General features: G+C 40.7%; 1 protein-coding gene across 28 annotated transcripts in view; it reads right to left on the bottom strand.

The window, feature by feature from the left end:
- Nrxn3 (neurexin 3) overlaps window positions 1-25222 on the bottom strand; it is a 1574539-nt gene that overhangs the window by 1025945 nt on the left and 523372 nt on the right. For all 28 annotated transcript variants that reach the window (XR_011373379.1, XR_011373377.1, XM_070028703.1 and 25 more), the window contains 2 exons: window positions 21600-22038; window positions 17222-17605 (listed from right to left, as the gene is read on the bottom strand). Coding sequence is in view for 26 of the 28 variants with exons in the window: in XM_070028703.1 (XP_069884804.1) it covers window positions 17222-17605; window positions 21600-22038 (823 nt within the window). In the remaining 2 variants the exon portion in view is untranslated. The remainder of the gene's footprint in view (window positions 1-17221; window positions 17606-21599; window positions 22039-25222) is intronic.

Below are 25222 nucleotides of genomic sequence, written 5' to 3' on the forward strand. Positions count from 1 at the left end.
GAGACCTTGTCTCATTTATCGTAGCTCAAAAAGAAGCTAATTCCCAGGCTAGACAATGTGCTTGCAGAGGTTTAGGGGCTCTGTCCTCTTCTACTGGATGACAGCCTATGCTGATGCTAGAAACCAGTCACCCTGCAGTTTTGGACAGCCCCGACTCCCTAAGCCAATCACTTTGGCAAAACTAAACCAAAACCAACACAAAGGTCAGTTTCATGGCTCTAGGAGAGGGAAGCCCATTAACAGATGAATAGAGAGAAGGAAGAAAGGGTCACAGTTAAATAGAGAGAAACATATTTCCAGACCCCAGAGAGAAACAATGAGGAAAAAAGGGGTAAGGAAGAAAATAAGGATGGAGGGAGGAGGAAGAGATAGTGTAGGGACAAATGAGTAGGGAACAGGCAATTGCAACAGGTCATCACCCAACATAGTGCCTCTCACCAAGAACTACCAGGCCACCAGTTGTTACAAAGGGGAACATTGCTTTCTCTGCATCTACAGCCTACTTCTTTTTGCATAGTTGCAATCTTCCCATGGCTCCCCATCCATCCTATAAACAACACAGAATCTTGCCTCTGTGTAGCTATCAGTGGTCCATAAGAGTGGTTGCTATAGGGCCAGGAGGTTACAACCCAGCCTAAGGGAGGTCCTGTAAGATGCTCATAGGTTCAATAGAAAATCCTGACATGTCATTGGAGGTGGAGCATAGTACAGACATGTAGCAGGTATTGAGTTTCTCCAAAACCGCTGATTAATACATCAGAATTCACACTTTACTATGTCAAACTTCAGAATTATTCCTAATTAATTTAGTATTTTGTGAACCTTTTCATTTTGTTCCCCCACAAACACAGACTCAGCGTGTGTTCTGTCACTGGCACTGGGAATGCATGCCCGATACCTCAGAGTCCAGAGAAAGAGGCTGACAAGGGAGACAACTATTACACAGGTGCAGCTTGGTGGCTGACGTATTGTGTATGTGCATGCATGTAAGGATGAATCCGACAACATGGCAGCCCTAGGTCAATCATGATAGGGAACAGTTTTCCCAAAATACACTTTCATGCCTCCCCTGCCCCCAAACATTATGGACCCCGAGTTTCTCTCCTCTCCTGAAATACGAAATATGAAAAGAGGTAAGAAATTCTGATAGACTTTTCTAAATTCTGGCTTTTAAATATACAGCTTCTATCTCTGCTTATTCCTTACGAGTAACTCCCCTCTCCCCACAGTCCTAAAGCAGAGCTTTAGAAAATTAAATTTAGCCAGCTTTAGAAAATTAAAAAGAAGGATTGGGAAGCTGGCTCAGTGGTAGAGTGCTTGCCTTGCATGCATGAAGCCCTGGGTTCAATTCCTCAGCACCACATAAGCAGAAAAAGCCGGAAGTGGTGCTGTGGCTCAAATGGTAGAGTGCTAGCCTTGAGGTTAAGAGCTGAGGGACAGCGCCCAGGCCCAGAGTTCAGGCCCCACAACCGACAAAAAATAAATAAAGAAAAGAAAAATAAAAAGGACATCTTTCTTCACTCTAAAAACTATCTGATCTACCTTCAGAAGTAGAAAAGTGTAATAGAAAATCTGGCAGACACAGTGAAAAAAAGATTTCTACATCTAGTTTTTGCTAAGTTTGTGACTTCGGCAAATTTTTTAATCTTTCCAATCTTTGATTTGGTTACCTACAAAAGAAGAAGGATCCCTCAAACTTTATTAGCTCACAATTACATTATAGAATACTTCCATCCATTCATTAAACACAAAGTTACAGGCAGTGTGCTAGGATTTTTCAATAATCATCTAGTTTAAAACTCACAGTCACCTCAGAGCTCTTTTATAGAAGTTTATTGAGGTTTCTAGAAACTCAAGGCACAAAGCAGTTCAAGTCAGCCAAGGTTACATGAAAATTACATGACATATGAGTGATGGAAATGGTATTCTCACCCAATTCTATCTACCTTTGATCTGTTGTATCTGAAGAATGGAATTAGACCTAGCACAAAGTACATGTTCAATAAAAGTGAATTTGCATTTCATACTCCCTTAGAATTGAATTACAGTGGATCTCATGTCTTCCAGTACAATACTGTCCCCAGGTTTGCTTTTGAGAGCTTCCTCTTTTTTGTGGAGATGATCAGGAATCAGACTGCTCAGAACATTTCTTTAAGCATCTCTTTTTAAGCAGATGTGTTGATAATGTAAAGTTTAGGTAATGAGATTTTTCCAGGCCATAAGTTGCTAACTGTGAATTAATTGCCGAGCTTATCTGCAATAAATAAAGGGACTGTTACATGTAAAAACTCACAAAGACCCACTGAGCTTGTGCAGAAACATTCAGAGCAGTTAACTCCAAAGGCACAAAGCAAGAGATCAGCCAGGCCCTGGTGTAGGAGAGAAAGCATCCAGTCTGGGATTCAAAATACACAATTACAAATCCCATCCTGTCCATGTGGGAAAATTAGGAAAATCACTTAATTTCGATCCTTTCTCTGTAAATTATTTAGCACAGAAATAGATGACCTTTTATCATTATTATAAAAGAAAATATTTATTTATTTATTTATAGGTTCTGGGGCTTGAACTCTGGGCCTGGTGCACTGTCCCTGAGTTTCTTTTGTGCAAGGCTAGTGCTCTATTGCTTGAGCCATAGCACCACTTCCAGTGTTCTCTGCTCATGTGGTGCTAAGGAATCGAACCCAGAGCCCCACGCATGCAAGGCAAGCACTCTACCACTGAGCCACCTACCCAGCCCCAAGGGCTGGACAACTTTACAAAGGTCTCTGGCCAGGAAGCTAGGCTACCATTGGTACAGACTAACCTTCTTACATCTTCCCTACTCTTTAATCACTACTGGATGGTTAAGGAACTCAAAGTCACAAGAGGAGAAGACAGGTGAAGAAAACCAGAGAAAGACTGTCATTTCAGTGGGAAAATGATCATCACCTTTGAGTGACTGAAGTGTGTCATCAAAGATGGTTTAGGCTTATATTGTTCTATCTATCCCCAGTGTTTATGTCATTGGAAGTATCTGAAAGATGTTTATCTATTGGGTAAGTCTTGTGAGGATCCCAAAGTCTGATCCAAAAGTAAGGCAGAAAATCCTATTCATGTTTTTTTAAAAGACTTTTTGCAAATTGAATGGCTATTTCTAAAGAAAGAGCTCTCTCGATGTTGGGGCCAGATGAGAAGACATTACAAAATAACAATCTCAGGAAAAGACCCAGAAGAGCACCTCATCTTCTAGCTTGGAAACCTTGGGTAAATATCTCTATCCTTAATCCTATTCAGAGGTGAATTAGGAATGAAAACCGATCCATCTTAGACAGAGTGAATCAATTAACCATGCCTAAGCATATCTGACACTAAGTGGAGAAAACATCCATGCTTCTGTAGAGTCTGTAAAGCCATTTAGGAATAACGGTCAAGGAATATCGTAGGTCAGATGTTGAATTAGACCCAAAGACCTTGCAGGTCCTACCCAACTTAGAAATGTTAAAAGCTACTTTACAAAAAACCTGTTCCCTTCCTACCCCTAGTAAGTGCTCTCATCACCTGCAGAGCTATCAGTTTCTTATTGCTCTTTTTTATTTTCTGTTTCTACTCCACTCTCAACAAAGCCGACTTTGTAGCTTTGCTCAGGCGAGGTCTCTGTGGTCCAGTGGCTAAGATGTTGGGCTGCTTGTGAAAGAAGTTTTATTGATGACTGGACAATAGGACAAGCTAACTGGAGAGGAGGTCTCTGAGCAGCCCCTGCCACGGCAGGCCTGGTGACATTAAGAGTTAGCCACTATCTTCAGACCCAGAAAGGATATCTTCAGGGGTGGGAAGAATCCAACTAACCCAAACATCAGAGCAAGGGAAAAGTTATCTTTCCTTTACAACATCACTGATGGAGATAAAGAATGTGCCAGCCTTAGTTGGTGTCAGTATGTGGCTCTTGGCATCTCGAAGAAAATGATATTCAAATACCAGCGGGGCCACAGCAGGAAGTTTCAGACAAGGAGGCCTGTGGAGAAGATTAAAATCTGAAAAACCCAAGACTTTCATTCCCTGGGGGAACAAAGAAGGGAAGAAAGCTAATCCCACAGATTTCATAAGGTTTCTGATTTACTGGCCTCTTAGAAGGCTCTGTTGGGGTTTGTCATTTTGATGAGAAGGCCTTGCTGTAAAGGTTAAACATGCTAAGAAGCATGAAATGATCTTCTCCAGGAAAGATTGCATCTCTGTGCCAGGGAAATAGCTGTCCAATAGCCCACAGAAGGGAGTCTTTCAACAGTCCTTCAAACCCGGGGTTTCCAGGCCTAACTTGCAAATGTACTTGTCATTCCAGAATCATCTTGGTTGAACTGAGTGCATTTGTCATTCTTGGAGTGAGAAAAAAGGGATGAAAATAGAAAGAGGAAGGAGACATGTGCATGTCTCCTCCCTTCTTATACCTCCCCTTTAAATTGATTGGCTAGTGATCTAAATAAAATTTACCAAAGAGAGAGAATTATGGAAGAAACTGATTAAGGCTAGTGCTTTAACATGCTGGTTCTACTGCATAATAAATCATGAGTATATAGACACACACACCTAATGTTGGGCTTTCTTTGAAAAATTGAAATTTCACGAGATGCTAAAAATATTGTTTCCTATATTTGGGCATAAGAGTAATTCAATTAGCTAATATCTGAGATTTTTGCCCTACTGGCAAAATAAAGAATCCTAAGACTGTATTCTCTGCCTGGTTTTCATTAAGTCAGGCCACTTTTTAGTTTTTGATTTGGGAGCTTCTATTCATGACTATGATATGTCTAATATTTCTTGCCCTCAACAATTTCAGGCTGGAGTAAAACAGAACCTGTGATGAAATGAAGCAGAGAAACTGGAGGAAAACAAAATCATACAAATGTGTTTTATGGGTGCACACACATAATTCTCAAATCTACAGGAGGGGTAAGATCAGGGAAAATTATAAGTATAATTTCCTTATCTCTAATGAGTAGATCTTCAGTTTCATCTCAAATATGGTCAGATTTACAGTACAAGGGGAAATAAAGTGTTTCCACCAAGTACATGCTTGATCTACAGATCATCAGTTGCAACGTACTATTGTAACTTAATTCTTGCGAGTTTTAGGACTACAGCAATCAAGTCTAGATTCCCAAACCCAAACCATGTGGACTATAGAGCAAAGCATGCTGTGGGACACCTAATGCTCCCTTTACCACTTTGAAGCTCTAGTCTAAACCATATGCTGAAACATAAACATTATATCTGAGTAATTTCTACAAGAGAAGAACATGAAAGGATAAAACTACCAGCCCTAGGATGTTTTCATTTGTTGGTTTTTATTCTGCTGTTTTTGTTACTGCTTTTATTTTTTGTGGCAGCAGGGGTTGAACTCAAGAATTTGCACTTGGTAGGCATGTGGCCTAGAGACATGCCTAGAGCTCTTTGTCTTTTGTTTTTGAGATAGGGTCTCACTACTTTTGCCTGGGTTGGCTTTGAACTTGAGATCTCTTGCCTCTGCCTCCTGAGCAGCTGGGATTATGGATCTGTGCCACTATACATGGCATTTGATCTTTTTTATTGTTAGTGTTGGTGCTAGGGCTTGGACTCAGGGTCTTCAATTCACTGCCTCTTAGCTTTTTGGCTCATGCCTGGCACCCTACCACTTGAGTCACAGCTCCCCTTCTTGCTTTTTAGTGATTAGCTGGGGATAAGAGTCTCCTACACTTATCTGTCAAGGCAGTGATCTCATACTCCTGTGTAAGAAGACACACAAGTCACTAGCTGACATGTTGTAATGACTAAATTCCAGATTCAGAAATGAGCATAACTGTCTTTCACAGCTAGGTGTGCACTTTAAAACAAAGTCTCTAAAAAGACAATTTAACAGCCACTGCCAATTTCTAGTAATAAGTAAAGAAACCAAGGCCCGGAAGGAGGTAATCACTTGTTCAGAGTGGCACCAAAGCAGATTTTGGTTTGACTGCTTTCTGTGTACTTTCAGTGGTCACCGTGGTCCTCCCCAGTCCTCACAAGAACCTCCACTGATTCAAGGTAGCTGAATGAAACAATAGACTCCAGTGACCAAATCCTTATCCCAAGTTGGCTGTACTTAAGCTGTGTGCAGTGCTTACTAAGTCCTATTGCCATCATCTCCTTCTCCATCTGTTAGAAGTATCCCCAAACCCAATCTCCTACCTAAATAAGGGCTCTTATTTCTCACTCCTCAATCATCACCATGTCAAACTGCTCTAAGGTGCTCTGATCTGTTCTCCTTCTATCTTTTCCTCTGTCTGGAATATTTTCCTCTTGTCTTTTGTGCCTAGGGGAGGGAGTCTTGTTCTTCTGCCAAACCTCAGCTCTTTTGTCACTCAATCCAAGATACTTCCCATGCAATTTTCCCCCTGTATTTATGTTTCACCTTCCTTCTGTATCAGAAAATAATGTTAAATTTACAAAGAGAACCACAATCAACGTCTTTATACCCTGAGTGCTGGGCATAGTCCCTAGCACACGGTACTCACTTGTTACTCTGGAATAAAGTAGGCCTCCATTTCTTCATCTGGAAATGGAGAGAGGTACCTATGCAGCCTGCAGAGAATGGGAGGGTTAAATTTCCCAGTGCATATTAAAAACCTATCGTAAAGCCGGTAGATAACTCCTTTCAATAAATAGGAGGTCTCTTTGCTTTACTTTCCTTTTAATTCAAACTGATGATGGATTCATCTATCTGTGAACAGAAACATGAAAGCAGAGACGAGGACAGTCTGCCACAACCCCCTTGTGCCGCAGCGCAAAGCACTTGTTTCTCATCATTTAGCCGTATCTCAATTTATTGCATTATAATGGACAGATGTCGGCTGGCAGTTAAGTCCTGTTCAGCAGATGCAGTAATAACGGGATGGAGTAGCGATGTAAATGGCCACCATGTCCCGAGTTTGACAGCACCGCAGCCAGCAGCAGGTGTGTTGCGGTTCATAAACAGCTGTCACATACCACCAGACCACTGCCCCTCACGTTCTCAGGTGATATGCTAGTGGAGGTGGCGACATTTGAAAACTCTCCCAAGTCCCCTGCCTGTCCAAAATCACTAGCACATGTTTTCTTGACCCTCTTTGGAGCAAGAGGATCACTTCTAATGCAGAGTATCTCTTGATTAGTCTTAGTTAAGGCTCGCCATCACCCTGGGGTCTATGTAATCCTGAGCCTGGTATAGAGGAACTTGCAGAATTGGAAGAGAACAAATGAAAGAAATAGGAGCATTTTTCTGTGGTTGTCACCAGAGACACATTTGTATGATTGAAGCAACTGTGGCTAAGGATAAAGTAGAGATGCCTTGGTGTCAATAAATTTGTATTTCATGGAAACCTCTCTCCTGGATACCTGCCATTATTCATTAATGGGCCAAAAAGTGAATACTCTTTTAATTCTCTGAAGATCCAAGCATGGTAATTAATGCTTACAACCTCAACTCTTTAGGAGGTAGAGATCAGAAAGATCTGAGTTTGAGGTCATCTTAGGCAACAGGTAAGGGAGAGAGACTCTATCTCAAAAACAAAAGCAAAAAAAAAAAAAAAAAAAGCCAGGAATAATGACACACTGCTGTATTTCCCGTTACATAGAACCCACAGGTAAAGTGGTCTGAGGCCAGCCCTAGACCAAAATTTCAGAGACTATCAAGAAAAAAAAAAAAACTAAATCAAGGAAGAGTTGCTGAACAAGTGTAAAACCTTGAGTTCAAACCCAAATACTATCAAGAGGAAAATGTTCTGAATAAAGCTAAAGCTAATTAATCTTCATCAAAGTTTATATATCACAGACCTGAAGTATACCAAGTGTACCAAGTGTACCAAGGTAATTATTCTCCTACACAAAAGCATCAGAGAGTTAAAATGTTAGTGCACTACAGATATAACTAAACCTAGCATCTTGACCCTGAGAATTCTGCAGAGTGCAAGAAACAAGGGCTCACAGTCCTGTCCTGCCCTTCACTCACCTTTATTCTTCTACTTGGGCAAAGAGAAAGCATTGCCAAGCTGATGACATTTGAGAATTACAGAGTTTTAAAGTTGAAGGGCCCTAGGAGAGCATGAAACTCAATTGCCTCATTATATTCCTGCAGAACAGTGAGTCCAGAGGACCCAAATAACAATCTCAAGGTCATAGGACCAAATCAAGGTCCTGAAAGCCCTGTGGGCATGGAAGCATGATCATAAGACAGGTCCCTTGCTCAGTGACATTGAGACCAGTAAAAGCAGCCACTTATTATCTTATTCGATGATAAGAGTCCATGGCTTCTGTTGTTTCTACCATCAGTGTACTGGAGTGCAAAGACCCCAGGGAATTCCAAACCAGTTATAGAGTGTTAAATCAGGTTAGTCCTCTCACTTTCTAATTGTTATATCTCTTCCTGTCTTATGATTACTCCCTGAATTCTTGTCCTTTGTGGATGGCTTGAAAGTTTGCAAATTACTTTTCCATCCCCATCTACAAGACTGAGCTCATGAAGGACAGAAAACATGTCCTCTACAAGTTCTTAATCTTCAGAATTTAACTCACCAAGCATCATGTAGACAAAGAGCTGGAGATGTGTTTGTGGAAAATGCATATTACTTTTGAAGCTCCAAAGACACATCAGTTCTCTGGACCAAAAGTCACTGGAACCAAAGGTTAACAATCTACTGCCTACATGGTGATTTCGAGAAGCTAACTTTAATATTGTGAGGAGGACCCAAAGAGGGTTGTGTTTTTTTAATCATGTACTGAGTACTACCTAGCTGCCCAAAGAAGTCACTGGTGTAGTTTCAGCCTACAGCGGTAGGACTGGGGAGGGACAGAAGTCAGAGATACAAAATGCTTTTGACAAGGAGCTGTCAGGAGTCAGCGAGATAAACTGAATGCTGTAGGGGGTAAAAATGCCAAGAAAATGCCCAAGGACAGTGGTAATGTCACTTACCGAGACGGAAAAATCTGAAAGTAAAAGACCTTTGGTACAAGGGGAAAGAACTCAAGGCATCTGTTTTCCAATGATATGATTAAGGCATCTATGTCAAAAATCTAAACAATGATATTGCATAGACAAATGAGGATTCCAAGGACAGCTCTAGACTAGAGAGCCCAATTGGAGAAATCACCAGCATATAGATGAGCTTTGATACCACAGCTGTGAATGAGGGATCCAAGGAGAGTGAAGACAGAGAGAACCAACACAGGACCCTGAGGCCCTCCAACACTTGGTAACCACATTGTATGAATATATGTATAGCATAGTGCTAGAGACTGTAGGAAAAGATATTTAAATATGCTATCTTTTCCCAATAACCTTAAAATCCACACTTTGCATATATGGGAAGGGAAGGCTGCTTAGTGAAATGAAAAGTGCAAAGGATTGAAAGTGCAGAATCATGAATCACAACTGTTCTACAGTTGCTCTATGGTGAGTGAAGTTAACGTCACAGGACTTCTATTGCCTCACCTCTAGAAACAAGGATGAAGCACAGGTCACAGCAGTGAGCTCTACCAATGCTACTACATTCTGATGTCATGGTTACCAGGAAATACATCCTCACTTAAGAGTGGGGTCTCAGCCTTCCTGGGCCAATTTACTCCTGCTGCTGCTTCTGTAATCATAGAGGCAATGGGTGAGCTAGAGGGGTTGGCTGGAAGGGAGTCTCTGAGTAGGAAGGGAATTGGCTGGTGCCTACCTTCCTTTCCTCTTATCATTTGAAAGGTCCTCACACCTATATTGTTGATTTTCATCTGATGTCAGATAAATGGAATTGTGGAGACTAGATTTGCCCTCTCCACCACTCTCTTTGTTCTGGAAAGTTTATGTTTTCAAAAGCATATGATTGTAAGATACTATTGTAAGATAATATTCTTTTAGCAGACAGCAGAAGTTGCCAAGAATGGAAGGATGAAAATAATGTGAATTAGGGAAGGGTAGGGGAACAACAGAATGGTGAGACAAAGGACAAGTGGGTAACCAATACAACAATGATACTCACAAGACAATATGTTGGAAATAATCTGTTCAACTCGGGGGAGGGTATGGGAGGAAGGGAAAGTGGAAGAAAAATGAGAGAGGAGGTAACAAGTTTGACAAGATATGCACTAATACTTATGTAACTGTAACCCTTCTGTACATCACCTTGACAATAAAATAAATAAAGTAATTAAAATAAATGTAGGAAAAAAATGTGAAGGAGTTACCAGGTGGCTGGATATCTCCTGACTTAACTATGGAAGAACACTAAGAAAATAGTTCCGTAAGGTTTTATTATTTATTGATATGCTATTTATATGTCCTCTATCACACATATACATATCTTTCTGTGGCTACCAGCACATAAAAGCAAGGAAGAGAAATTGAAGATTGCAATATGGTATTCAGTATGGGAAAGTAGAGCATACGCATTTACCTGCAGTAATATTCTAGCTCCACAGAAGAAAACAAGACCTTCATGAATGATTTTTAGAAAAGACTAGCCAAAGTTATATTAAATAGCTAAGTATTGTGTTGAGCATTTGATAACTTTTTCCTAATGTCAGATTCTTTTACAACATATACTCTTTCCCAGCTATTGAGGTTTACAACATTAGAGGAAACCAACATGGTCCCCATCCTTTGCTGAATATTCCCTAGGCCTTAAGGCAGAAAAGAATTTGAATTCAGGTGTGAATTAAGATTAAAAGAATAAAATCCAAGGCACCATTTATGCTGGGAAAGGATCTGAGCTATTGTACTATGAAGACATCTTGCAAAAGGATGTACAATTCTAACCTCTCTCCAAAGAACTTAAGTGGGCCTTCATATGTCTTCTTGGACAGTATTTGATTACCATGAACACTTGACATCAGTGAACAAGACTCACTTGAACAGAAAAGGAGAAATCTCAGGACTTTGAGGGATCATGTCCCTGTGACAAGTGGGGATGGCAGATGGTAAAATGAATCTAATGTTATGACCCACTCTTTTTAAAAAGCATCTATCAGACAGAACACTGCAATACATACTATATGTATGTATATGTGTTTAACAAGTGAAATGCATTTTCTCATTCAAACTCTTCACAATCTTGGGGAATGGTAGGATGGTTTCAAGTCACATTAGGTCTCTTAAGAGATTGCCCCATTTATCCAAATGATCACAAGCAAGACCACACCAAAGCTACCAGCACAACCATGTTCATTGAAGCATTATTTACCATAGCTAAGATATGGAACCAACCCAGGTGCCCCTCAATAGATGAATGGATCAAGAAAATGTGGTATATATAAACAATGGAATTTTATGTTTTTATCAGAAAGATGATATTACCCCTTTCATAAGAAAGAAGAAAGACTTGGAAAAAAGTATATTAAGTGAAGTAAGCCAGACCCAAAGAAACATAGGCTCTAGAGTTGCCTTCATTTGCAATAATTAGTATATGCCAAGGATAGTACTGGCAGAGACAAAATGATGCTAATTGAAATGATCTCCAAGACATAGAAACAACAGGTCTTTTATTTTGGTTGTTGACCTTGTTGTTGCTAATGTACTATATCTAGTTCTGTCTTCTTGTTTTATTTCATTTTTTTTTCCATTGGTTTATCCCTGGAAATCACTGTCTTTGATTCTGGTACCCTGTGTCGTGTACATATATTTAATTGATTTGGGGAAGGGAAGGGGAATAACAAAATGCTGAAACAAGGACAAAGTATGACCCATTCAACGATACTCACAAGACACTATGTTGGAAATAAACTTTACAACTTTGAGGGGGGTGAGGAGTTGGGGAAGGAAGGGATAATGGGAGGAAAACAAAGGAATGGGTAACAATGTTCGACAAGAAAGGTACTTATTACCTTACTCATGTAACCATAATCTCTCTGTACAGTGTCTTTACAATAAAAATAAATTAAAAAGTAAAAATCATATGATACGTAAAAAAAAGAGATCACCCCCAACTTGTACGTATAGGTAACCTATCACATCTGTTCTAAGTAACTGCTCATCTAGACAGATTGATTGGTAGTCGAAGATAAGTAAATAGAACCAAATGTGCCTTGTTTTTGGAAGATGAAAACTGGGAATGTAATATTCCTAAAGGTAAAAGGACATCAATCACAGTGTCCAAGGACCTTATAGCTGTTCTGCCTTCCTTCCTAATCATGGTTACTGAGTTGTTGATACTTTTCCAGTCACTCAGTAAATCCATTTCTTTGCTATCACAGATGATTCTGGAGCTTGAAACTGTCAAGAAACAAACACTTAACACCTCTACACTACAGAAAAAAAGTCTTAGAATAATTACTTATTTCACATCATCTTATTAATAAGTTACAGAATTGATATAGGAATCAAGGTCTATCTGACTCCAAAATTTATGGCAACAACCATACCACTCTGTGCTAGGGCAGCATTCTACAGGGTACTTTTCTTGACATAGGTTTGGAACTTTGCTGATCCTCATTTGCTCTCTTGAAAAACTAATGCTCTCTCTCTCTCTCTCTCTCTCTATATATATATATATATATATATAAACTATATATTTATAGTTTATATATATATTTATATAAACTATATATATTTATAGTTTATATATATTTATATAAACTATATATATTTATAGTTTATATATATTTATATAAACTATATATATATAGTTTATATATATAAATATATATTTATATATTTATATAGTTTAAGGCATTCAGGGAAGAGGAGAGAATTTGCAGTTGATTCAGATTTAAACTTAATGGTTCGCTTATGGATCATATTCTTAGAGTTGTGTTGCTGGGACTCCCCCACTGAACTAAATGGTTTGGCCATACTGGTAAGAAGACTATGTCTGTACTGGCAAATGTCAGATGGTCATATATTCTCAGAAGAAATAAATTAGGTGTACTTTTGTCCAGGAGCACTTCATAAAATAGTCTTCCAACAGATTTAAATTTCAAGTAAATTCATTGGAATTAAGTATCTAGAGCAGGCCCTTAATTTTTTTAGGTCACAGAGATGTCTCTCTATGAACAGGACACCAAATGATATAATATAAAATTAACCAGTCAGTATATTCAGGGCATCTATGTCTTCTTAGAGAAGCATCAGGTCATGTATAATCTAAATACAATAGCAATTGTCCCTTAGACCAATTTTAGGTCCTTGGACAATTTCATCTAGTGTTTGATGTAAGCCAGCTCTGACTCTAAATTCCAGTTTCTAGATGTCACCACACTTTCTCCATTTTCATGTACTGGCATTTTGGTGCCACACATGAACTGCTTTGGCCACCATGAAATCGAAAGGTAGGAGCATTAGTAGAGATCATGGATGTGACCTCTGCTCCATTGACACTGAGTCCTTCTAACACTACCATTAATGTTGTGAGTTCAGGGATGTTAAAGGACTTAGCCCATAAGATTTCCGATTCAGGAAACTGTTTTGGGCTCAGTGGAAGACATGACTTGAAGAATTTTCTTTGGCTCATCTCATTCTGTACCAATTGTAAAAGCTAGGCATAAGGTTAAATTTTCTAAGAAAAAAAGTAGAGAATAGGAAATAGAATAGAACCAGTTAATGTTATGATAAGTGACCAAAAATTCCTTACTTCAAGGGGCTCATGGTCTTATGTAAAAAGGATGCCAAATACCTTTCTTTCACTACTCTTCAGAAATGCCTATAGTGGAGACTGAAAATCAGAGGTGGAATTAAAAAAAAACATTGTTTTGTTAGAAATAGGAGCCAAGAAAGTTCAAGAAACTCTGAGTACCTATCTCCCTACCAGGATCCTACATATGGAAGTGGCCACTCGACCTATTTGCCATACAATTTCTCGACAGACATCCGCCATAACATTCATACATTAAACACTTTCCACAATCCTTTTTCCCCCTCTGGGAAATCCATACAACCCTTAATCAAAAGTAGAAGCTGTGTCAGTTTTGTTTGCTGTTTGACATTTCCAGAATTGACCATAGACCTTAGAACATTGTAGAGACCCTATTGCCAGTATGAGAAATGGAGAAAATAATTTCCACTGATGAATCAGTTCCAATAAAAGAAAAGCAATGTCATTGAAAGCTCTGTTTTCCTTTCTAGCTGAGCAGAGTCCTATCATTTTTTCCACTCCACTGATTCATTCTGAACATGGTGTTAGGAACAATACAGGGGCAAAAAACAATTAGTGGGGGAACAAAACAATCAGTCCAACCGTCTGGGATTTGAGCGATGTATAGATCAAATGTCTTAAATCTGTTAAGCTCTTTCTCATTTGGTCAGAATGGATGACTCTTGGCTGCACTGCACCAAGAATAATTGTCCCTCATATATTCCCAATCAGCTGCCTTTTAATGACTAGTCAAAAGTGACAATGTAAAAGGTGCAGTGACTTTCACTGTACTTGGCCAATCTTGGACCAACTCCCATTGATTTGCCCTTGGAATCAGTGAGCTCATGGACACCTTGCACAGCTGTCTATCGACACTGATCTCTGCCTCCATCACCACACAAAGGACCAATTAGAAAGGACCCAAGAGGAAGCTGTGAGATGTTTGAGGTGACCTTGGGTTTTAGGCTGCTTTGATAGGTATGGCAACATATGTAACACCTTGCATTCTATCAAAACTATCTCCTGCACCCCAGAGCTCAAGTGACCTTTCTCTTTCTCTCTCTCTCTTCTTCCCTTCAAACTAGAACCATCCAACCAGAGTAGGCTACCCTACAAAGATATTTGGAAAGAGCCCAGGTACTTGACAGACTTATCAATACTCGGTGGCCTATTTTTATTCTAGTTGGCTGTCTTCTCGTCTTACTTCATGTTGTTGAAATTTGTTGAATCTGAATTTTTAAGTTCCCCAAGAATGTTCTCTTTTTCTCCTTTACCCCTAATATCCTGTGTCCTGTTTTTGGTCTGACTCTAAAAAAGGTTTGCAGTTCCCTTGGAATACAACTGAACTAAGAACATGGTTGGCCTTACAAAAACTACCCCTTGAAAACATTCTGTCATTGGTCATGTAGCAACTGTTCCAGCCCCATCCAGAATCCCTCCTATCACCAGACTTCATAATTCCTGGTTTCAGCAGAGGGGTGTGTGTGTGTGTGTGTGTGTGTGTGTGTGTGTGTGTGTGTGTGTGTGTGTGTGTGTGTGTGTGTGTGTGTGTGTGTGTGTGTGTGTGTGTGTGTGTGTGTGTGTGTGTGTGTGTGTGTGTGTGTGTGTGTGTGTGTGTGTGTGTGTGTGTGTGTGTGTGTGTGTGTGTGTGTGTGTGTGTGTGTGTGTGTGTGTGTGTGTGTGTGTGTGTGTGTGTGTGTGTGTGTATCCTTGGGCTTGAACTAAGGGTCTGGGTCCCTCAGCTTCTTTTGCTCAAGGCTAGCACTCTATACCACTTGATCCACTGCTCTATTTCTGCTATTTTTTGGTAGTTTTTGGAAATAAGAGTATCATGGACTTTCTTGCCTAAGCTGGCTTGGAACCAGATCCTCAGATCTAAGCCTCCTACGTAGCTAGGATTACAGGTATGAGCCACCAGTGCCAGGCTGCAGCTCTCTTTAATAGTGAGACTGTACAGAACTGCCCTTAAGACATTCTGCCCTTCTCTGAATCTCCACATCTTCTTATGCTGCTATCACTGTATTGTTACTTCTTATGTAAATGTCTCAATTTCTCAGTTGGATAAAAAGATTAATTCTTTGGAAGTAGGAACCATAGCTATTACAGATGTGATATTCTTAAAACCCTGGGACTAGGCCCTCAGAAAAGCTTGATATACATGTAAAGCATCATTTCATATAAAATATGAAACTGTCCATGAAGAAGTAGTTTACTTTTTGTGACTTGGTATATTAAAAAATTAAATAAATCAAACTATATAGTCTGAATATGGATTACAGATAGGAGTTCCCTTATCTTGATAGTGTCCTTTCACTAACCTTTATTTCTACTGTCCTCCCAAACTCTAAATTCGTGCAAATGTAAGATGCTGAAGTTGTGAGCAGCCAGGCCTCCTTCCAGAAAAATCTGGGCTTGCTCTTCAGAGCCAGTCCTCATATACTTAGTCTCCTTGCATTCCACCCTAACCCATTATGCCTTTGATCAGAAAGGAGCAAAGTGTTCATTCAGCTCAATTTAAACTTTATTCCTCAGCCCTTCCATGGCCTTGCATCTGTCCCATGGCTCACACTGTCCCTCTTCTTTAGCTTATACACATTCATCCTGTTTCTTTATTATACTGGTACTTGGGCTTGAACTCAGGGCCTGGGCATTGTCCCTTAGCAATTGCCCTCAAGGCTTATACCCCACCACTTGGGCCACAGCTCCACTTCCAGTTTTTTGCTGGTTAACTGCAGACAAGATTCTCATGAACATTCCTGCCCAGCCTAATTTCAAACTGCAGTCCTCAGATCTCAGTCTGAGTAGCTAGGATTACAGGTGTGACCCATTGGCACCTGGCTCTTCTTATTTCTTGGGCCAGCTTGGGCCTACTCACACATCCAGTCTGAATTTAGGTATTTCTTCTTTGCAGAAGCTTTGTCTGAACTCCTTCAGTATGCTAGATCCCACTGTATGAACATCCCAAACTTCTTTTTATCTTTCCTGTAGTGGTCTTGATAGCAACTACAATCACTAACTCACGAATGTTTATTCAATGTTACCCACTAACACTCAGTCATCACCAGTATCTGGTAAGATATGTGCTTGATTAGCTCCCTTTCACAATTGAGGAAATTAATTACCTTGATGCAGTTCATGTGACTCCACAAGGGTTGTTTTTCTTACCCAATCTAGCCCAGAGTTTGTGTTTATAACCAACTCATGACACAATATCTTCTAAAACTCATCACGTTTGAAATGAATTTAATTCTGCTGGGCAAACACTTTCATAAAGACAGAGATGTTGCTGTATGATCCCATAATCTACTTACTAATTCCTAACCCAGAAGTTACCATACTGAAAACACTCCACAAGCAACGAGTCAAAGGAATACTAGGAACACCTAATGGGTTCGTTGCCTTAGAGGCCCAAAGGGAACCAACTAGAAGAGGCAGAATCCAAAATATACCACAATCAAGGTCACGTGGAGTCTAAAGTTTCCCCCCCCCTCTGCATTGCAACCTTAGCCAAGCAAATCCAAGCAGTCAAAACTAGAAAAGAACCTAATAACTCTTGTTTGGAAGAACAGCCAGAGAGCCACACAGCAGGTGCATCTATAAAACTCACCCCACTCAACCTGCCGCTGTTCCCCAGCTGGGCCACTTACCCCGTTCACAGGTCCTGCCCCAGTAGCCGGTGCCCGTGCAGTCGCAGATGAAGCGGTTCCAGCCGTCCTTGCACACCGCGTTGTTCTTGCAGGGGTAGCTGTCACACTGCTTGGCGCTCATTCGTGAACAGGAGGACTTGACGCCCGCAGCATTCTGCATCTCGGCCAGCTGCCGGATGTTCTTGCTGCGCCCGTCGATGAACAGGTCCCGGATGCAGCCCACGTAGCCATAGTTGAGCATGGCTGTCCACAGCTCTGTCGGGAGGATGAGGCCGGCGCGGTTCTCCGGCAAGCCGCCTAGGTACATGTCCCCCTCCAGGTCCAGGATCTCGCTCTCCCCGCTGGCGGTGAATGGCGTGCGCCTGCTGTTCACTGATATGGTACCTGGGGTGGGAGGGCGACACAGAGTGAGCTAATGGTCTCTCTGGCAGCTCAGGTGAGCCTACCAATTGATGAACCAGGTGCAAGCCGCCCAACCGGGGAGGTCTGAGACCCGTGGTTCTGAACCAGGAGAAGAGGGAAAGCAAAGGAATGAAATCGTGCAAGGTCCTAGAGAGGCCTATCTGGTTCCAATCCTTGCCAGCTAAGACGATCACAGAAAAAGGCCCAGGAAAATCCCAGTGGCCTGATCCCTAGCAAATCTTTTCTCTACCTAAGAATAGGCCGTCCAAACAGGGAACGTGTTCCTGCCTTGCATTCGCCTTGCAGACCTGCCACATGAACGTTCTACAAACTGGAACAAGTGCCTTCACTGTCCTCACTTCACAGGCCGGTGTGATGATGAGGTGAGCTAATATAAGTACAGCGCTTGCCATCGGGCCTGGGCTAGAATAAGGTCCTTCCTTGTGAATGTTTGCCTGGTTCCTATTTGCTGGCTGACTCTCCTCCAAAGGATGGGGTTTCCTCTTCTGTCTCTTGCTCAGGGTACTGACGCACTGCAGTCTAGGCATTAACTCCCAGGCCTACCAATAAATATTTGGGGCGTTGCCTTTGATAAATTTTAAGTCCAGTATGTTTATTCTTTTAATAACTGTGCATTGAACACCTCTTCTGTTTCTGGTCTAGATGTAGGCATAGAGGTGGACTTGTCCGGCGATCCTTCCTCTCAAAGAGGGGAGCTTTCAGACAAGGGAGATAGGAGATCAAAAATTAACTCTATAGACAAGGGGAATTAGGCATGGAAAGTGCCGTGAGGAAAGACAGACACAGGTGCCATGGGATTCTACCCAGGGATTCTACTTTAAGTTCTACTTTAAAGTATGGAGTTAGTGAAGGCTTTTCTAGGTCGGTATCAGTTAATCAGAATGTTAAGACAGATCTAGCCACACAAAGCCATAGGTAAGAGCATGATAGTCACAGGGAATTTACAAAGGTCCCAAGGTACAAATTTGGCCATCACCAAGAAGGCAAAAGAGAGCAAGAATGAATAATGCCAATGACAGACAAATCCAGGGAGCGGCAGGGCACTGTCAAATGAGATCCTCGAAGGTATAACCTAGTGTCTGGGGCCAGAATCCAGCCCTATAAACCCTTGGTTTCTATTTCTTTTGATTCTCAGTTTCCTCAACCAAGAAGGTAAAGGCGAAAGGACTGAACAGATAAAATGAGATCAGGAATGTGAAGTGCAGTCTAAATAATAGTCGGTGTGAGAAATGAATAGAGGAAATGTGCTTTTTTGTTATTTCTGATTTTGTTATGTTTCTAAATTTTCTTGATGGTACTGGTACCTCAAGGCAGGTGCTACAACTTGAGCCATGCCCTCAGCCCCTAAAACCCTGTGTTATATGTATTCAGATAGATAGCATTTTATACTGATACTGGCAAAGGCCTGGTACTGTCACCCTCCTGCTTCTGCCTCCTGAGTAGTTTTGATTATAGTTGTGTACCATAATAGCTGGCATCTTCTTTGTTTTTATCATTTTTCTACCCAACATCAATAATGTCCTGCCAACTTCCATTTTAAGTATTTTATGTGCTAAATAATATTTATTTATTTCTGTTATGGGAGATCAATTCTAGGACCTCACACACAGCTAAGCATACATTTTTACCAACGATCTATACCCCAGCCCATTTATATGTTGCTTTGGATTTGACCCTCAAAAGCAATCTTACAAAGAGTTACTATTGTCTCTACTGTAAAACCTGGAAAATTAGTATTTATCTCTCTTACTATCTTCTCATACACAACCTCCCTTCTTTATCTTCCAATGTGATCACCAGCTAAAGTGGAGGAATCTATCTATCTAGATAGATAGATAGATTCCTCCACTTTAGCTAGCTAGCTAGCTAGATAAGTAAGGACAGTAGCAGAATTGATTTAAAATTTAGTCTTTTCTATATCCCATGGAAATCTGGCCTCTAGATATGTCAGCAGTCCTGTTTTGAGTGCATTTTTCATGTTTTAAGACTCAGTTCCACAACTCAAGAGAGAGCATAAGAGTTTTCCTGGATAAATTTTCCATTATTTTATTCTGAACAAAGTCAGGGGTCAAAGGTACCATACATAAGCACTCTTGTTTTTATACCCATTTTAGAATTAGTTTATAATTTAGTAAATATTATTAAATGAAATTTAGGTGATCATGTGAAAATGTTAAGTTACACTTCTTTCCCAGCATAATAATTGTTTATCCAATAAAAGGGTTTGATCAAATTTGTCAGCAATTAAAAGAAGTTGCTAATGCTATGGCTTCCAGGTATGAAATTCAGCACTTACAAAATCTAAATGTATTTGCCACTGATGGGTCCACTGGCAGTTCTAACAAAACAAAAGAGCTACCCTACTGACAAAAGCAATATGTGTTGGGAATAAACAGAATTAAACATATGGTGGTTGTAAGTGTTCTGGCCAATAATTGATACACATAGGTAATTTTCAGCTGGGACAAAGTGTAGGTTAGATAGATACAAAACCCTTTCACCACAGCCTGGCTCCACAGCAGAGGGTTGTGTTTTTATTTTCTGTTATTGTTTTTGCTAATTCTGAGATAGCTTTCTAGCTCTGTTCCTGCTGGCATTTTATTGATAAACTTGAGAGAGAAATTCAGCCTCCAGAGAAAGTAATTTGTGTGTCTATGTGTGTGTGTCTGTGTGTTTCTCTTCAAAAAGCACAAAATGTTCATTCTTGCTCAACAAGCACGTTTAATTTGAGTCCTTTTGGTTCCAATCAGATTTCTGAGTTAGTAAGAGATTCCTAATGGGCAATAAAACATCCAGGACTGCGGTCTGCTTCCATCTATTCTCTGTGCAGAAGCCATCTGACTCTTCCTAGGGCAATGTTCCCATCAATGCCATCCTTCCAGTTCTAGAAATACATAGATAAAACATCCTTTTGGCACTCAGCTATCTCTTGGGAGAATCTCTTCCTTTTCCCTACTGGGCCAAAGGTACCTAGACATAAAATATCCAAATGAAGACTTTGTAAAATGTTTACCAAGAGAGTGTGAATCCCTACAGATATGAAAATATAGTAGCCAAGACCTTTCTGGTCTATAGTCTACCTAAAGACTAGCAAAAATGAGTGTGAAATCCAAAGCCTCTCATTCCTCCTCTGGGAGAACATCTTTTCTGTTAGAGCAAGTTTCAACCTTCATTACCTCACGGGCCTTAGACCTTAGAAAGCTAGGCAGACTGTTCAGGCATTCAAAATCTCATATTCACTGTTCCTGTTTTTTACCCTGTTTGTTACTATTCCAGAGTGGTGATGTACTGCCTAGGGCTACAGCTTGCTTGATCTGCAGCTGTAGAAACAAACAAAGCCATTTAAACCAAATGGAAAAGGTTAGGAAGAGGAAAGGAGAGTTAAGGGGATCTGAGTAGAAGAGGGAAATAGAGGCATTCACACCAAAGGAAGGCTTTAAATTGAACATGACTACAGGAAAAATCAATTTGCTTTTCCTTTCCCTGTCATCATTTCTCCTTGCAAGATGACTCTTGACAAAACTGAAGGGGGTACAATTGCATGAGCTCTCAGTGAAGCTTATCTTACAGAGTAATCACATAATGCAACGTCTGTGATGTCACAGTTGGTTTCCTTGGTGATGAGCTAAAGGAGAAGAGGAACAAAGAGGAAGATTCCACCAGTGATAAGATAGTCATTTTTGGTAAGAACGGAAAGGCTACTTGTTCCAGGGTCTTTGAATGCTCTCTGAGATGGTTGTGCAAAGTCTGACGAGGAAAATGTGTGGGAATGTGAGCTGCTATGAGACAGGAGTCCTGTTCAAAAACTATCTTCCAACTGGCACTGAAGAGACTCATTTTAGATTTGATGAACATGCAAGTGAGAAAAAATTAAATAGAAATATTAAACCAGCAGAAAATAAAAAAGGCTACAGCTTTGAGTCGAGTCTCGGTCACATACCCAACCTCTTCCTACCTGATCTGCCATCTCTCTGAATATCCACGTGGTACCATTCCCCATCATTGGCTTTCTTCTGAGTGGCCTTCACCTTGATCGTGCCAGAGCCCATGTCAAGCAGCAAGTACAGGTTGCCATCCAGAAGTTCCACAGCAAAAAAGTCGACTTTTGTGTTCTTTTGGCTCCGAGCATCCTTCCTCTCTTGAGGCTTCCCGTGAGTGAAAAGGATCAAGCCGTTGGGCTCAGTGGTGCGAAAGTCAAAGGAGATAGAACCCATACGTTTGGTGTTCCACTTGGGCAAGCTGATGTAAGCCTCTGGGGTCTCGAAGTTGATGGGGTCTAGTGTGGCCACATTCTCACACTTGAACACAACTTCACCATAGATTTTCATCTTGGTGTCCCCAATCCGGGCCAGGCGAGACAGCTCCAGACGGATGTCATTATTCTTATAAACAACCTGTCAAAAGCCAAACCAAAGTGCCATATGAATCAATCTTGCAAACAGTATCTATCCATCACTCACAGGGCATCTAGAGAAAAGGCTCAGGAAGAGGCTTCAGGACACAATGGACTGAAACAACATGAGACATATGAGGCATATTACACAAAAAGCATCCAAAGAGATGTCTGGTATGCGCAGAAGCTCTGATGCCTCCACATTTCCATCATATCCCTTTGTCCTTTCCACAAATCTCTTGTGTTTTCAGAAATTTACAGTGTGAACTTGTATGTACAATTCAAGAGATACTAAGATGGACTCATACAAATACTTTTATCCAAATGCATTATTACCTGAACCATCCTTAATAAAAGACCAGAATCATCAGCCGGGTGCCAATGGCTCACACCTGTAATCCTAGCTACTCAGGAGACTGAGATCTGAGGATCATAGTTCAAAAGTAACCTAGGCAGGAAACTCCGTGAGACTCTTACCTCCAATTAACCACCAGAAAACTGGAAGTGGTGCTGTGGCTCAAGTGGTAGAGCACTTGCCTTGAGCTGAAGAGCTCAGGCACAGCACCCAGGCCCAGAGTTCAAGCCCCATGACTGACAATAACAACAAAAAAAGACCAGAAGCGACATCATGATCACTTTGTGGTAAAACATCACCATTATAATGGAATATTACACATTCAATAAAAGTAGGTATTGCCTTCTAGTTTGGGTATGAAGGCCCTCTGAGTCATATTGTTCAGTGAAAGTACATATACATGCTATCGTTGTGTAATGATGGCAGGGGAAGATGAAGAGTGTGATAAGTCCAGATGTTCATAAGCATAAAGTATCTTTGGAAAGAAACACAAATATGAAGTTGTCACTGAACAGTAGATTTGTAGGGTTCATTTAAATAATTTACATTTAACATTGTCCTATTTGAATTTTAAATCATTTGTATATATTTCCTTTAAAGTGCTTGTTCAGTTGATTTTTTTAAAAGGGTCTTTTTGTTATTGTTTTGGTGTGTTGTGTTGTGATGCATTGACTCTGCCCTTGCTATGGTCATACACTGAGATATTCTGAAGTTCTAGATCAGTCAGCTGGGCACATTTCTTTAGTAAAGAGGGAGGACGGAGAATATTGTACCAGAGACTAGTTCCACTGGAAGTTAGTTCAGCAGATCACATCATATAGAGCTCATTTAATTCATACCATCCAGAACAATTTCCCTCCCATTCAAGTCCTAGGATAATACATAACTATTTGCCTTCCATCCCCCATTACCAGGAGAGAATCAAGCAGAGCTGTTTGACTTTTTTCTCTTTTTGTTGGTTGTGGGGCTTGAATTCAGGGCCTGGATGCTGTCCCTGAGCTTTTGTGCTCAAGGCTAGCATTCTACTACCTTGAGCCACAACTCTACTTCCAGTTTTCTGGTGGTAAATTGGAGAAGAGTCTTAAAGACTTTCCTGCCCATGCTGGCTTTGAATCAGGATCCTCAGATCTCAGCTTCCTAAGTAGCTAAGATTTAGCATGAGCCACCAGCACTTGGCCTGTTTGGTTTTTAATAGATACTACGATAGTGATGTGTAACTATGACAAGATACTGAAAATGTTTCACCCACTATGTACCCTTGATCATGCTACTAACCCTATGAGAAAAATAATGATGCTAACACTTATCCAGCACTTGCCAGCAGGTACTCTGCTACAGATTTTATCACCCATTAGATCTTAACAACACCCATTTGGAATACCTATAATTATTCTTTTATTTTACAGATGCAAAATACACAGAGAGGGTAGTTAAGGAGCACCCCCACAGGCCCAGAGCTGGTAAGTGACAGAGCAGGACTTGAACCCAGGCAGTTAGCTCAAGGGTCTATGTGCTACAGCAGTGTAGGCACCTGGAACCAGGTCATACCAGCAGAACCATGAAAGCTCATTGTTAGCATTGTGGAAAGTCATACACACTTAGCTTCCCAGCTGAATTTCTTCTTTTAGCTCTACCAGATTGAGCATGTAGGAAAGGGGAAACTTCAGGAGCCTTGGACAACCATGCAAGTGAGAAAACCGAGGATTAGCAGCATCTCATCTAACCTCTGCTGTAACTCTTCAGTTGTGAGATGTCTATGGCAGAACCAAACTTCAGCCTTTTTCTCTTTGTAGGTGAAATGCCTGTGACTAGAACTCCTTATACAGATTAATTGTTAATAGATAACAGAAACTCTTCCCAAAGAAATAGAGGAGGGCTCAGATTTATTGAACGATACATGGAAAAAGAGCTGGGCATCCATCCCTATAGGAGGCCAGGACAAGAAGGTAAAAAGGCAAAGGGGCTTTGTACCAGATGGGAATAATTCTTCTGTGAGAAGGGCACATCATTGACACTGGGACAGAAGGTGATAACCAGGGCATAGATTTCTGAAGTGAGCAGGAGAATCAAGGGCTAGAAACTGGTTGGACAGAGATAATTAGACTTTGTGTCAAAGTCTCTTAATAGGTGAACACTCTACCGACTCCTTGGCCCTGAAATTCCTTGTCTATTTATATGAAATCTCTACTATGGTGCAAAGATCCAACCCCTTTTCTACTGATGGTTCAGCAGCCTTTCTGAATCTCCACTCAATTCATTTCTAAGTGTGGAAGCATCAATACCATTCCTTAAAAACTTTCCACAGTTATTGTCAAGATTGAATGAGATGTCATTCATGGTAGCACACAGAAAATTATCAACTTGCACACAAATCTAGAAAAAGTCATAATACATCTTCATCTTCAACAGCATTGGGGTTCTATTGGAAGCAGAAGGCACTGAAATGAGGTTCTGTGAAAGATCTACTAAGAATAAGGAAAGGGTCTTACAACTGGCAATACTCAAGTGAGGAGCGCCATTGCTGGCCTCTCTGCCTTCTCTACCCAATCACACTGTGAAGATTTACAGCACTGACCATGGGGAAGTATATTGGTACCTTATTAAGTACAATGAGGTGAAAGAAGCCCTGTTGGGCCCCTCTACAAGGTGAAGTTCCACCTGATACAGTATTTTCTGTAAAATCAGGCTCTCAATTACATGAATGTCCTCAAATGATTGAACTAGTCTCAGACTTGAGATGAGGTCTCTGGGCAAATATTACTTAGAGTCCTTCATGATCCTGGTGCAGAGTCATGCAGGAAAAACCTCAGGAATAAGGCAAGCTATGGGT

This window comes from Dipodomys merriami, unplaced genomic scaffold (genome assembly GCF_024711535.1).
Source record: "Dipodomys merriami isolate MVZ:Mamm:240054 unplaced genomic scaffold, mDipMer1.0.p SCAF_1, whole genome shotgun sequence".
Taxonomy (NCBI): domain Eukaryota; kingdom Metazoa; phylum Chordata; class Mammalia; order Rodentia; family Heteromyidae; genus Dipodomys; species Dipodomys merriami.